This window comes from Lampetra planeri, chromosome 21 (assembly GCF_965212315.1).
Source record: "Lampetra planeri chromosome 21, kcLamPlan1.2.h2, whole genome shotgun sequence".
Lineage (NCBI taxonomy): Eukaryota > Metazoa > Chordata > Hyperoartia > Petromyzontiformes > Petromyzontidae > Lampetra > Lampetra planeri.
In genome coordinates, this window is record NC_136127.1 from 12,571,109 (window position 1) to 12,583,999 (window position 12,891).

The window sequence follows — 12,891 nt, forward strand, 5'->3', positions numbered from 1 at the left end:
CCGGCGAACACGGAACGTCACCGGTTCGATCCCAGGTTCCGGCGCGGCATTCGAAACAACGGTGCGAGCGCTGTCCGTCTCCGCGCCTGCGTCCACCCAGCGGTGTCCACCCAGCGGTGTCCACCCAGCGGCGTCCACCCAGCGGCGAGTCGATCGGCAAGTCGAGCGTGGTGGGGTAAAGTGTGGGTACGCCCACCTCTTCGAAAAAGTGTGACCGGAGTGGAAGAGTAGGCCAAATACCCAAATATTCTTAGGTTTTTTCTCGGTAAAGTCACGTTGGTAAAAAATTATAATTAATAAAAGTTAAAATAAAAAATAAAATAAAAAATTCACGTTTCGGAGGCAACAAAAGCTTCCGTCTTCAGGTGGAACCGTCACAGCACGATTGCTGTATCAAGTAAGAGACAGCAATCCTCCCACCCTCAACCAGTATATATACAAGGACGGTTTTCTTGGAATTTCTCTCACTTGATACAGCAAGCGTGCTGTGACGGTTCCACCTGAAGACGGAAGCTTGTGTTGCCTCCGAAACGTCGTGATTTTTTATTTTATTTTAATTTTACTTTTATTAATTTTTATTTTTTACCTACATGACTTTACCGAAAAAAACTAAGAATATTAATCCTTGCAGTCACGAAAGCTTCAAATCTAGAACAAATACCCAAACTCCAGTCCTCGCGGCCCCCACCACCACCCTCCGTCTTTCCGCATTTACCAATTTACTTCTCCTCTATTCTAATACAAATGAACTCGTAACACGCTACACGCGCACGATTATTGTTAAACACATCCCACGTGACGCACTAAGCAATTAATGCCGTCTGCATTCATTAAGATCCACGAGCTAACATAGAGACCCATAGACTCGCATGGAGATCCACGGGTTAACAGAGACCCACAGACGGCGGTGTAGCGTGGTTGGCTTGGGCCCTGGAAACATGCATTCAATGGAGCCCTGTGTCCAAATCCTCCCCTCTTCTTAGCTCGGATGCTGCCCCCTTCCCTTCCCCCGCGCAGTTGCACCGCCTGCACACTCACGAGCTGCACGAAGCTGGATCATCCGTTAAAAGCCTCCCGACAGTGGCGACTGTGAGCGATGCCAGCGGTCACATTCAGTGTGTCCTGTCCCCATTGTTTAAGCCGCCTCTAGATTCGCAAAGCCCGGTCAAGCGGGGCCCATCCTTCCCCCCTCCGCTTCCTGTGTTTACGAAACCACTAAAAGTGAGAGTCCAAAGGGAGGAAGCGACGATCGCCCTCGCTCCACCAGGGACACTGCCGCTGCTTGAGAGCACGGGGAGGTCGTGGGAAGCCGCTCAACCCGCTCCACGATGCGCCGACTCGGATGCCTTGAGGCGGACTCGCGAGCCACGTGACCCCCGTGCCAGGCCGGTGCACCGGCACCCGACTCCAATGGCACGGACCCGCACGCCCCCCCCCCCCCCCCCCCCCCACTGTCGTCCCACACCCCCCGGCACTCCGTAGGCCAACCACGTGGGGCCCCATGGCCCGCGAGCTCCGGCGCGAAGGCTACGCAACTGCTTTAAACACGCGACTCCACCCGTGGTCAAGTCAAGCGCTCGACTTCTAGACCGGGGAGGGCATGAGGTCAAATCCTTGGTCGCGAGTTCGAAGGAGCGCGGGGTCGCTCTGCAGCTATGCCCCAGTCCGCCGAGGCCCCCTTAAGGGGCTGGCCACGCCAGCTTGTAGATGATGTTGACAGCTGAAAGGTTGCGTGACGCCCTCTCAGCCCCAATGCGTCCATCCTAAACCCCCGCCACCCCCCACGTCCACACGCCCCCCATCCCACCCCCCTCCTCTCGCCGGCGTTGCCCGCTGGCTTCGGGGAAATCGATTCGCTCCGTCCGCGCGAAGTCCCTGGGGCCGCCATCTCCCTTGGGACCAAAGCAAAGGCGCCTGACCCGCAATATAAAGCGGCGGGCATCTCCTAAACACGGTTTGTTGTTGTTGTTGCTGTTGTTGTTGTTGCTGTTGTTGTTGCTGTTGTTGTTGCTGCTACAACGCAAAACGCTCTCTTGACGCACATCTCGGCGTGTGCTGCGGATCGGCTGGAGCCGATGGGGAGGCGAGGGTCGGCCTGGCCCGAGAGCGCGCGTGCACCCAGCTTGGCACGACTCGGTGCCTCGACTCGTCGACCCGAGTCCATCTGGACGCTCCTCAACTGCACCGACCGGCACCGCGCAGCCAGCGTGGCGCCGCGCGGTCCCACGACCCTCCCCGATCACGCCGTGTGCGGGCCGGGCCCTCGTCCAGCGGTGGATTGACAATCGGAACCCGTAACGCGCGCTCGTCGCTCCGTCGTGTCACGTCCCCGTGCCCTCTTCCTCGCCTTCCTCCGTGCAGACCGCGCCATCCGCATGTTCCACGACGGCGGCGGCGGCACCGCCGTTGTCAACATCGACGACCGTCGCTCCGTGCGACGACGCTGCATGTCAGATGGCGCCCTCCCGCCGCTTGCTGTGCCACACGATGAGCCCCGTGGCGGTGGCCACGAGCAGCGCGGGCGCGGCGATGAGCAGCGCCAGCAGCGCGGGCGGCGGGTCGGCGGGCGCGGTGTCCTCCCAGGGGCACTCGGAGAAGAACGCGCGGTGAGCGCCGGCGAAGAAGCGGTCCACGGCGGCGCTGGGCCAGAAGCAGCCGCGGCGTCGCGACGCGGCCTGCGTGCAGTTGGTCAGCTCGCCGTACCACCTGCGGGCCGAGCGGCGTGCGGCACAGCCGCGGTCAACGCGCTGCTACTGCTACTGCTGCTGGCTGCTACTGCTGCTGCTACTGCTGCTGGCTCCTGCTGCTGCTGGGCCCCGCGCCTGGCGGGTCGCGGCGGCGCGGCACAGCGCGTGGGCCGCGGCTTTTGTTTTTGTTACGGCGGATGTTAAAGATCCAAGAGTGGAGCGTGTGAGTCGTGTGTAGGGTGTGTGTGGGGGGGCGGGTGTGTGTGTGGGCCATTGTGTGTGTGGGTGTGTGTGTGGGGGGGGGTAGGCCAATGTGTGTGTGTCTGTCGGCATCACCGGCCAACTTAACCAGAGTTGAAAATGACCCTGCCGACCGAGTCTTTGCTCCATGGGCTTTACTTGAGAAGTAAACTTCTGATACTTATTCTTAGGTTTTTTCGGTAAAGTCACGTAGGTAAAACATCAAAATTAATGAAAATAAAATAAAACTAAACAAAACAATTTTCATTAATTTTGATGTTTTACCTACGTGACTTTACCGGAAAAAACCTAAGAATATGATTCCTTGCAGTCACGAAAGCTTCAAATCTAGAACTTCTGATACTTGTTCTGAAACGACTCAATTGGGATGACACAGAGCAGACTGATGTTCCGCTAGCACGCCAGCTCCTGAATCGGATTTTGCCCAGGGGAAAAGGCTGCCACCGGGGGTTGCCCCTTTGAACATGTTTTGAGAAGATACGTGGTGGAGCTCGTTCCATCGCCTGTAAGGAGCTCGTTCGAATCCCGTACAAAGCTCTGCGACAGCGGCGATCGCGCTACCGCTGGGCCTGCACGTCGCGCGTCCACTACAACCCCTGGGGCCGACCGGATTCCGAATGGGAACCCGCGAATGGGAACCCGCGAATGGGAACCCGCGAATTGGAACCCGCGAATTGGAACCCTCGAATGGGAACCCGCGAATGGGAACCCGCGAATTGGAACCCGCGAATTGGAACCCGCGAATGGGAACCCGCGAATGGGAACCCGCGAATGGGACCCCGCGCCCCACGTGGCCGCGGTAGTTGGAAGCTCACCTGGCCGACAGCTCCCAGGTGCACCAGTCGGCGCGGGGCCCCAGCGCCATCATGCGCCGCTCGAACTGCTGCAGGCAGAGCTGCATGGCGCTCGCCAGCAACGCCTCGACGCACGCGTGCACTATACACACGCACACACGCACACACGCACACACACGCACGCACACACGCACACGCACGCACGCACGCACACATAAAGGTAAGGGGTGCTGGCGAGCTCAAGGCCAGCATGGTGCATGGTCACCACCTTCATCTCCCCGACGCTGACGATGGCTCCACATCGCACCCCGGGGCTGCTTCACGCGGAGTGGACCCAGGTGAGGCCCAGGACCTGTTCAGGTATTCGCCACTGACGATGGCCGTGACTGGGAACCGAACTCGGGTTCGCTGCGCAGTATATCGGGTGGTGGAGGGTCTTGACGACACACATTTGTTGTTCAGATGGTTACGTGGCCTAGCCCCCCCCCTCGCCAAACAAAAATCTGTGACGAATCTTGCGTCAAGGCGGACCGTGTTGCCGCACGAGCTTGCCATTCGGAACCTGGCCATGCAGCGGCTGTTTTAGGGTCGGTTCGTCCACGTGGTGTTGTGTTGCTGTAGTAGTAGCCAGGTGCCTATGGTGTAACCAGCTCAGTGAGTTTTACCTGTCCCAACAATAAACCCAAACTAAATCTCGTTCGCCAGTGATTATTTACAATTGGTTCATCCGATAACAATCGGACGGCCGTGACCGAGCGAGCGAGCGACGTTCTTGCAGAAGTTCGACTGCGTACGGAGCCGAACTCGGGGACACCCGAGTCCCAGCTGCTGCAAGAGAACCCCCCCCCCCCCCAATCACGCCACGTCATCGTGGCCCCCCCCAAAATGAGCGCGCGCAGTGTCGAGTGGCTCGGCCTCGAGTTCCACACCGCAGCTGCTGCTGCTGCTGCCGCTGCTCCAAGTCTCAGGCTGAGCACTCGCTCGGCACACACGAGCCCCAGCGTCGTCAGCGAACCGAGTAGTTCGCCTGCCGCGGAGTGTGAAACAACGTCATGAAGATCCTCCCGCGTCGCCTTAACAGGCTGCTGGGGGGCGAGTGCTGTTTGCGAGCCACCACGTACAAACACACAACGTGCGTCGCGTGTGTGGCACGGCAGTCTTGCGTGTGCATATACCGCATGTCCACCACGTGCGTGACCAAGTAATCGTCACGTGGCACCATGAGCCGCGCTCTATCCACTGCTGGATCAAGAGACTCCGCCACGCTGCGCGCCATCCCTCTCGGTCACGCGAAGTTATTAATTTATACACAAGAAGGTCACCCCACCCCCCACACAGCCTCCACGATAAACTTGACCCCAGACCCGCCAGCGTGACCTGGCCGAAATGATTGGGGGTGGGGTGGTGGGGGGCACGTCACGGTCAATGTGAAACGAAAGGTTAAAACCGAGAAACAGAATGAGGCACGGTGCCCTCTGTGGCTAAATTTGGCTAATTTGTGTTCCAACATTTTATGAGCTGATTCTAAAAACGTCGGAGTTTCATTGAGTGGGGGGAGCCTTCAGCGGGGTGGGGAGGAGAGGGGGGGGGCTGATCATCGCCCTCCAGATCCCCCCCCCCCCCCCGGGACTGCTGGGACCTGATGAACCCTGACCCGTGAGGGTGCCGCTGGCCGGGGCCCAGCTCCTACCTGGGGCGGCCAGGGCCAGCAGCGCGGCGCACAGCGCCAGGGGTGCACGCCGCGAGGACATGGCCCCTGGGACCTACGACAGGCCCGGCCCTCCTCCTGCTGCTGCTGCTGCTGGTCCTGCTGCTTGCCGGTCCTGCTGGTGCTGCTGGAGCTGTTGGTGGTGCTGCTTGCTGGTCCTGCTGGTGCTGCTGGTGAAGCTGTTGGTGGTGCTGCTGGTGGTGCTGCTGCTGGTGGTGTTGGTGGTGCTGCTTCTGGTTCTGCAGCTGGTGCTGCTGATGCTGCTGGTGCTGCTGATGCTGGTGGTGTTGGTGGTGCTGCTTCTGGTTCTGCAGCTGGTGCTGCTGGTGCTGCTGATGCTGCTGGTGCTGCTGATGCTGGTGGTGTTGGTGGTGCTGCTTCTGGTTCTGCAGCTGGTGCTGCTGGTGCTGCTGATGCTGCTGGTGCTGCTGGTGCTGCTGATGCTCTTCCTGCTGCCGGTTCCCTGACGTCGCTCCGGTCTGCCCTGCTGCTGCACCTGTACCTACTGTATGTTTGTTAAACTTCTTTCGCACGGTACGTAGCCAACCGTGCTAATCGGAGGTGCGCGGGGAGCACAACGGCGTTGCGTTACCTGCTGCTGCTGATGATGATGCCTATGGTGATGGCCTTCGTCCTGTTGCTGGTGCATGCACTGCAGGAGCTCCTCTAGCTCCTGCTGCTGCTGATGATGATGAGACCTGATGATGCTCCTCCTATCGCGTCTCCTTTTGTCTCCCTTCCTTCCGTTGCTCTTCCTGACGTCCCAGCTTCTGCTGCTCCTCTACCCCTGATGCTCCCTGCTGCCCTTACCCCTGCTGCTGCTGCTGCTTTTCCACTCTCTCCTCGCCTGATCCCCCCTCCTACTCCTCCTCCTCCTCGACAATGCTGATTCTGCTGTGGGTGGTGGTGGTGATGATGACGACGACGATGATGGCAGTGTCGTCCTCTCACTCGGAGAGCGCGCGGCACAACTCCGACCAAGAATATTCTCGTAGTCTCGAACCGGACTCGCGCACAGTCACCGACAGACACACGCACAGACAAAGCTCCCCCGTGCAGCCCGCACACGATGTTGGAGCAAGTGCTGTTAGCGAGCACCTTTGACCAGAGCCTACCCCGTCCGGCCGGTTCTGACGGCTAAGGCTGAGTCGACCGGGGTGCGCAAGCCAGAGAGCGCTTGAGATCATCGCCAGCGGTGAGACCATCACCAGCGGTGAGACCATCACCAGCGGTGTTCATTCACTCCGAGACTCGGTACGCGAGCCGCCAAGTTCGTCAGCGCAGCGCGATAACCACGACACTGCCGCTCCCCGCACAGACGACTCAGACTCGCACTCACTCGCACTGGCAGCGGGTGAGCTCTGCTCGGGGTAATTATAGCGCTGAGCTGGCGGGGGGGGGGCCGCCACGTGCCCTCTCTCTCACACACGCACAGACACGCACGCGCACACACGCGGACACGCACGCCCGCGCACCTCCCACGGGACCTCCCTTGGCACACACGGTCTATCCTCAGAGACCACACACGCGTACCACGGTGAGATTCACAGACCATAGTAGAACAAAACCGTGTTGCCCTTGTCTATTGTTGTTGTCTTTTGTTGTTGTTGTTTTGTCTAGTGATGCCAAGAAACAATTTCAGCCGAGGAAGCGCATTCGACGCCTCCAGTGGTGTGATGGTGGTGATGGTGATTAGTGGCGGTGGTGGTGGCGTTAGTGAAGATGTCAGTGTTGGTGATGATTGTCGTGGTAATGATGACTGTGATGATGTTGTTGATGGTGGTGATGATGCTAATGATGATGTCGGTGATGGTGTCAGAGTATTTATGGAAATATGTTGATAATAATGGTGGTAGCGAGGGTCATAACAATGATGATGATGGTGTCTATGGTACATACGTTGATAACGATGATGCTGGTGTTGATGATGGTGGTGATGATGCTGATGGTGATGATGATGGTGATGATGATGGTGATGATGATGATGGTGTGGATGCGATGCAGGACTGGAGAGACTGTTGTGCATTTTGCGCGGTACAAAATGCAGTGAGGCTGTGTGAGGCTGTATGAGGCTGTGTGTGGCTGTTTTGAGGCTGTATGAGGCTGTGTGTGGCTGTGTGAGGCTGTATGAGGCTGTGTGTGGCTGTTTTGAGGCTGTATGAGGCTGTGTGTGGCTGTGTGAGGCTGTATGAGGCTGTGTGTGGCTGTTTTGAGGCTGTATGAGGCTGTGTGTGGCTGTGTGAGGCTGTATGAGGCTGTGTGTGGCTGTGTGAGGCTGTATGAGGCTGTGTGTGGCTGTTTTGAGGCTGTATGAGGCTGTGTGTGGCTGTTTTGAGGCTGTATGAGGCTGTCTGTGGCTGTGTGTGGCTGTGTGAGGCTGTGTGTGGCTGTGTGTGGCTGTTTGAGGCTGTATGAGGCTGTGTGTGGCTGTGTGAGGCTGTGTGTGGCTGTGTGTGGCTGTTTGAGGCTGTATGAGGCTGTGTGTGGCTGTGTGAGGCTGTATGAGGCTGTGTGTGGCTGTGTGTGGCTGTTTGAGGCTGTATGAGGCTGTGTGTGGCTGTATGAGGCTGTATGAGGCTGTGTGTGGCTGTGTGTGGCTGTTTGAGGCTGTATGAGGCTGTGTGTGGCTGTTTGAGGCTGTATGAGGCTGTGTGTGGCTGTGTGAGGCTGTGTGAGGCTGTGTGTGGCTGTGTGAGGCTGTGTGTGGCTGTGTGAGGCTGTATGAGGCTGTGTGAGGCTGTTTGAGGCTGTATGAGGCTGTATGAGGCTGTGTGTGGCTGTGTGTGGCTGTATGAGGCTGTGTGTGGCTGTGTGTGGCTGTGTGTGGCTGTATGAGGCTGTGTGTGGCTGTGTGAGGCTGTGTGTGGCTGTGTGTGGCTGTGTGTGGCTGTTTGAGGCTGTATGAGGCTGTGTGAGGCTGTTTGAGGCTGTTTGAGGCTGTATGAGGCTGTGTGTGGCTGTGTGAGGCTGTATGAGGCTGTGTGTGGCTGTGTGAGGCTGTGTGAGGCTGTGTGTGGCTGTATGAGGCTGTGTGAGGCTGTTTGAGGCTGTATGAGGCTGTATGAGGCTGTGTGTGGCTGTGTGAGGCTGTATGAGGCTGTGTGTGGCTGTGTGAGGCTGTGTGTGGCTGTGTGTGGCTGTGTGAGGCTGTGTGAGGCTGTGTGTGGCTGTGTGTGGCTGTGTGTGGCTGTGTGTGGCTGTGTGTGGCTGTGTGAGGCTGTGTGTGGCTGTGTGTGGCTGTGTGTGGCTGTGTGAGGCTGTGTGAGGCTGTGTGTGCGTGGGGAGTGGTGGTGTTGTGGTTAGTGCGCTGTGCTACGCTACGAATCCAGCGACCCGAGTTTGATTCCCGCTCAAGGCCAACACCCAGTGATGATTATCTGAACCGGTCCTGGCCCTACCCTAGGTCGACTCAGCCTCAAATGAGTATCTGGTGCTGTGTGTAGTAAACATTGCCACTCAGGAGACAAAGGCGGCCGGGCGTGGTGCTGGCCACCCACCCCCTCGTGTGCCGTTCCGGCCTTCATAGGTGCTCGCTAACAGCACATTCTCCTCCAGTCTGTTAAGGCTACACGTGGTTAGCGCAGTGCAGTGCGCTAACCGCAGCGCCACCGCTCCCACCACATCCACGAGGCACGCAGCCACAACTCCCTCTCAAACACTGCAGCACCTCCACTCCCACCGCGTCTTAACTCCAAACGCCTCTCAACCACGCAACCGCTGCCTCGACTTGAGCGCACGCAGCGCCGTTCATGACGATCGGTTAATTGGTGATCGGTGATGCTGATCAGCGGTGACGACGGAATAGATTGTGGAGGTGATGCTGCTCATGACGATGGTGATAATGGTGACGATTGGCGGTGGTGGTAATGATGTTGAGAATGACGATCGGTGAAAAAAATTACGAGGATGACGTTAATGATGGTGATGAATGATGACGATGAACTCTGACTTCGCTGCTGCTGCTGCTGCTCCTACTGCTGCAATGTAAAATCAGTGCTGCTGCACAACAGTGAAAGTTGAAGAACCACCAAGATAGACCTGAACTCCCTACCAACCTTCCACAACAACTGCCTGAGGAAACCCTGTCGCATCTTCTGGCCAAACAAGATTTCAAACCGGGACCTGCACGTACATCGAGATCAATTCAAGATGCGTAACCCGGAACATGAGAGAGAGAAGACTTGGGGTGGCTGGGACACGTGCTGAGAATGGAACCCGAGTCCGTAGCGAAAGCTGCCCTCGGGTGGACACCGCAAGGGAAGAGACCACGGGGCAGGCCGTAGGGCTCCTGGCGACGGCACCGTTCAAAACCAACTCGAGACCACGGGGGCTGTCTTGGGGTGAAGCGGAGAAGGCTGCTCAAGACCGTCCGGCATGGTGTGGGCTTGTTGCGGCCTTGTGCTCCACATGACGCGAAGAGGAATCAGTGATTCATCTTCTTGGTTCTTTCGGTAAAGTCACGTAGAAGGGAAATAATAAAATAATAAAAATAAAATACAATTCTCACGACGTTTCGGCCACAACGCAAGCAGCCGTCCTCAGGTGAAGAACAGGTCTGTCGGAAAGACAGCGTCTGAATGAACACCACCAAGCTTGGCAGCGTATATTTAAGCTGGGTTAGAGGGAGTCAGTAAGTCAGCACTACTGATGATGATGATATGAGAGTCTGTGTAATGAGTGGCTCTCTCTTCGCTGTGTGCGGTGTCCGCTGTCTGCCCCGGGATCTCAGTCTTGACTGAGATCGGCTGCCTGAAGTCGCGCACCGATCCTTTGGGATCCACACGCTCAACCATCGACAATGCGACTTCACAATTCTGACGATGATGATGAAGTTTGGAAAGCCGAATGGAGTTCACAATAAGAAGTCACGAACAACAAACACCTCCTCCTCCTCGGTAGAGATCCGATAACGCAGAAGATCGATGGCTTTGATCTTCATCCCTGAACCTCCTGGGGCCACAACCGCTGAACCGCATCCACCGCACAGAGACCGCGGCAGAACAGATGCGGACACTCGCTGACGCTGAAATGAAACTCCGGCAGTGTATGGAGACTGCGGTCACCACCCAGAATAGAACCGCGCAACTCACAGCGACTCCATGATGCCCGATTCACAAACACGAAGGAGGTGGCATCGTCATCGTTATCATCACGGTGGCGCTGATTCACCACCGCCCGCTCACTCATCACGCAGTCGTCTGGCTCACCACCCACCTCGATATAAAAGCACAGTTGCAGCTCTCCATCAACACGGGCACATCCACGCGAAGTGGCGGATCGCGATTAATATCAATGCGACTCCTGCTGCTGCTGCTGATGATGATGCGACTGATGCTGCTGCTGCATTCCCTCCTGCTGCGCGTGAATCGCCTCTGACCTCTTGTGAAGTGAACGCGCAGCACCGCAGGCCGAGTCACGGGGTGGGTGTCTTTGGACAGATCTCATCCCGAATGCGGCACCTCCAAGAAATGAAAACTCATTTCTTTAGAGCTGCTTTTTGTGCTTTAGTTTGTTGACCTTCCCCCGGAACCTCCGATTAGCACGGTTGGCTACGTACGGTGCGAAAGTAGTTCAACATACAACATACATACAACATACATACAACATACATACAACATACATACAACATACATACAACATACATGTTGCCGGTCGCTTGGCGTCTTGGCCCTGTGGGCCACTGCGCTCAGCAAGCCGTGGATTCACTACAGAGTCACCGAGAATGCGCCCGATCTCGCCAGAGCTCAGAAGCTCAGCAGGTGTTGAGCCTGGATATTGATTGAATGGGTGACCACAAGTCATCACCAAACAAAGACAAAGATGCCCCGTATATCCTTGACATACTGTTGGGGCAAGGGCTGTTAGCGAGCACCTATGAAGGCCGGAACGGTACACGAGGTGGTGGGTGGCCAGCAGCACGCCCGGCCGCCTTTGTCTCCCCAGTGGCGATGTTTACACACCGCGCCAGGTACTCATTTGAGGCTGAGTCGACCTAACACACACACGCGCAGGCGCCGTGGGCTGCTGTTCGGGGTCTCATTTGTGGGCTTCAGAGGGCAGTGCCGCACGAGTCCATTGTTGTGACTGCCCTTCTCTGCTCCAGCGACTTTGCGTTCCGCCTTCACCCACCCGCGCTGACCAGCGTGGTGAAGTATGGTCAAATACCCCCCCCCCCAACCACGATCCGTGCCGCGTGGGGAGCCTCTCATCCAGCAGTGGGTTGACGAGCGGCTTGCACGTGGGACGAGTGAAAGGATGAAGGCGCAGCCCTTCGACTCGCTCGCTCACCCCACCTCTGCAAGATACCCCCCTCCCTTCCCCACACCCTACCCCACCCCTGTCACGTACCCACGCATCGTGCAGCTGGGTGGATAGAGGCGGCGGGGGGGGGTTTAATTAACTCTCTCTGTGCATGTAAATTATTATTTTAAAAATAATAATCATCCCTCCTACCGTCGCTCGCTTTACAGGGCTCGTCATCCATCATCCTGGAGTCGAGCGGGGACGTTCTCTGCCCACCCCCAATGAGCACAGAGCAGCCGTGACGCGGTCGTTGCCAGCACGTGGCAGTGAGTGTCGAGGTGGAAGTTGAATTGCAAGCTGGCAGCTCGGCCCAGTCGAGGAGCCTCGGGGCTTCTTGATGGGATCCGACCGCGCGACGAAGCAGGCGAATGGAACCCACACGCGACTTGCGGAGAGACGCACCGACTTGCACGCGTGCATAGAGACCCCCTATACATGCATAGAGATCGATACACGCGCATACAGACCCCGTTAACGTATGGAAGATAAACACTCACGTAGAGACCCGTAGACGTACAGAGAGACCCAGACGCTTGCACGGAGATCCATAGACCAACACAGATACCCGCATGTAACGGAGAGTCCCTGTGGTGGAGGTGGTCTCTACAGTGGAGATGCCACTCTCGTGGCATTAGGGCCCTCTGGTGGTGCCTTGTGGTAGAGTTGGTCCCAGGGGTAGAGGTGGTCCCTGTGGTGAAGGTGGTCCCATTGGTTCTGGAAGTCCCTCTAGTGGAGATAGTCCCCCTGTGGTGGAGGTGGTCCCTGCGGTGGAGGTGATCCCTGTGGTGGAGATGGTCCCAGGGGTAGAAGTGGTCCATGTGGCGGAGGTGGACCCTTTAGTGAAGTTAGTCCCATTGGTTGTGGTAGTCCCTCTAGTGGAGATAGTCCCCCTGTGGTGGAGGTGGGCCCTGTGGTGGAGGTGGTCCCTGTGGTGGAGGTGGTCCCTGTGGTGGAGGTGGGCCCTGTGGTGGAGGTCGTCCCTGTGGTGGAGGCGGGTGCCAGGGGTTTGTATTTCGCGCAATGGCAACGCCGCCCCCTGCTGGACGAGCGGGGCGCCGTGTTGCCGATCACCACAATTCGCCACCGTCCCGGGTCCAGCCTTCGCCGACGATGACGTCATTTTTCGGGTAACGCCCCT

The 12,891-nt window shown here is 57.5% G+C and overlaps 1 protein-coding gene across 1 annotated transcript; it reads right to left on the bottom strand.

Annotated features, from left to right (window-relative positions):
• Positions 1-1,848: 1,848 nt before the first annotated feature.
• On the bottom strand, positions 1,849-5,565 carry LOC144724773 (receptor activity-modifying protein 1-like). Its single transcript, XM_078604160.1, has 3 exons — positions 5,433-5,565; positions 3,765-3,884; positions 1,849-2,731 (listed from the first exon to the last, which is right to left on the bottom strand). The coding sequence occupies exons 1-3, from the start codon at positions 5,491-5,493 to the stop codon at positions 2,451-2,453; spliced, it is 462 nt and encodes a 153-aa protein (XP_078460286.1). The 5' UTR covers positions 5,494-5,565; the 3' UTR covers positions 1,849-2,450.
• Between the last annotated feature and the right edge of the window lie 7,326 nt (positions 5,566-12,891).

Bases quoted from the DNA above. Each gene is read 5' to 3' on its own strand.
- LOC144724773 (XM_078604160.1), bottom strand. From the start codon at position 5,493: ATGTCCTCGCGGCGTGCACCCCTGGCGCTGTGCGCCGCGCTGCTGGCC. The intron at 3,885-5,432 runs GTAGGAGCTGGG...GCGTGTGTATAG, and splicing joins GCTGGCCCTGGCCGCCCCAG to TGCACGCGTGCGTCGAGGCG. The intron at 2,732-3,764 runs GGTGAGCTTCCA...TTGACCGCGGCT, and splicing joins CACCTGGGAGCTGTCGGCCA to GTGCCGCACGCCGCTCGGCC.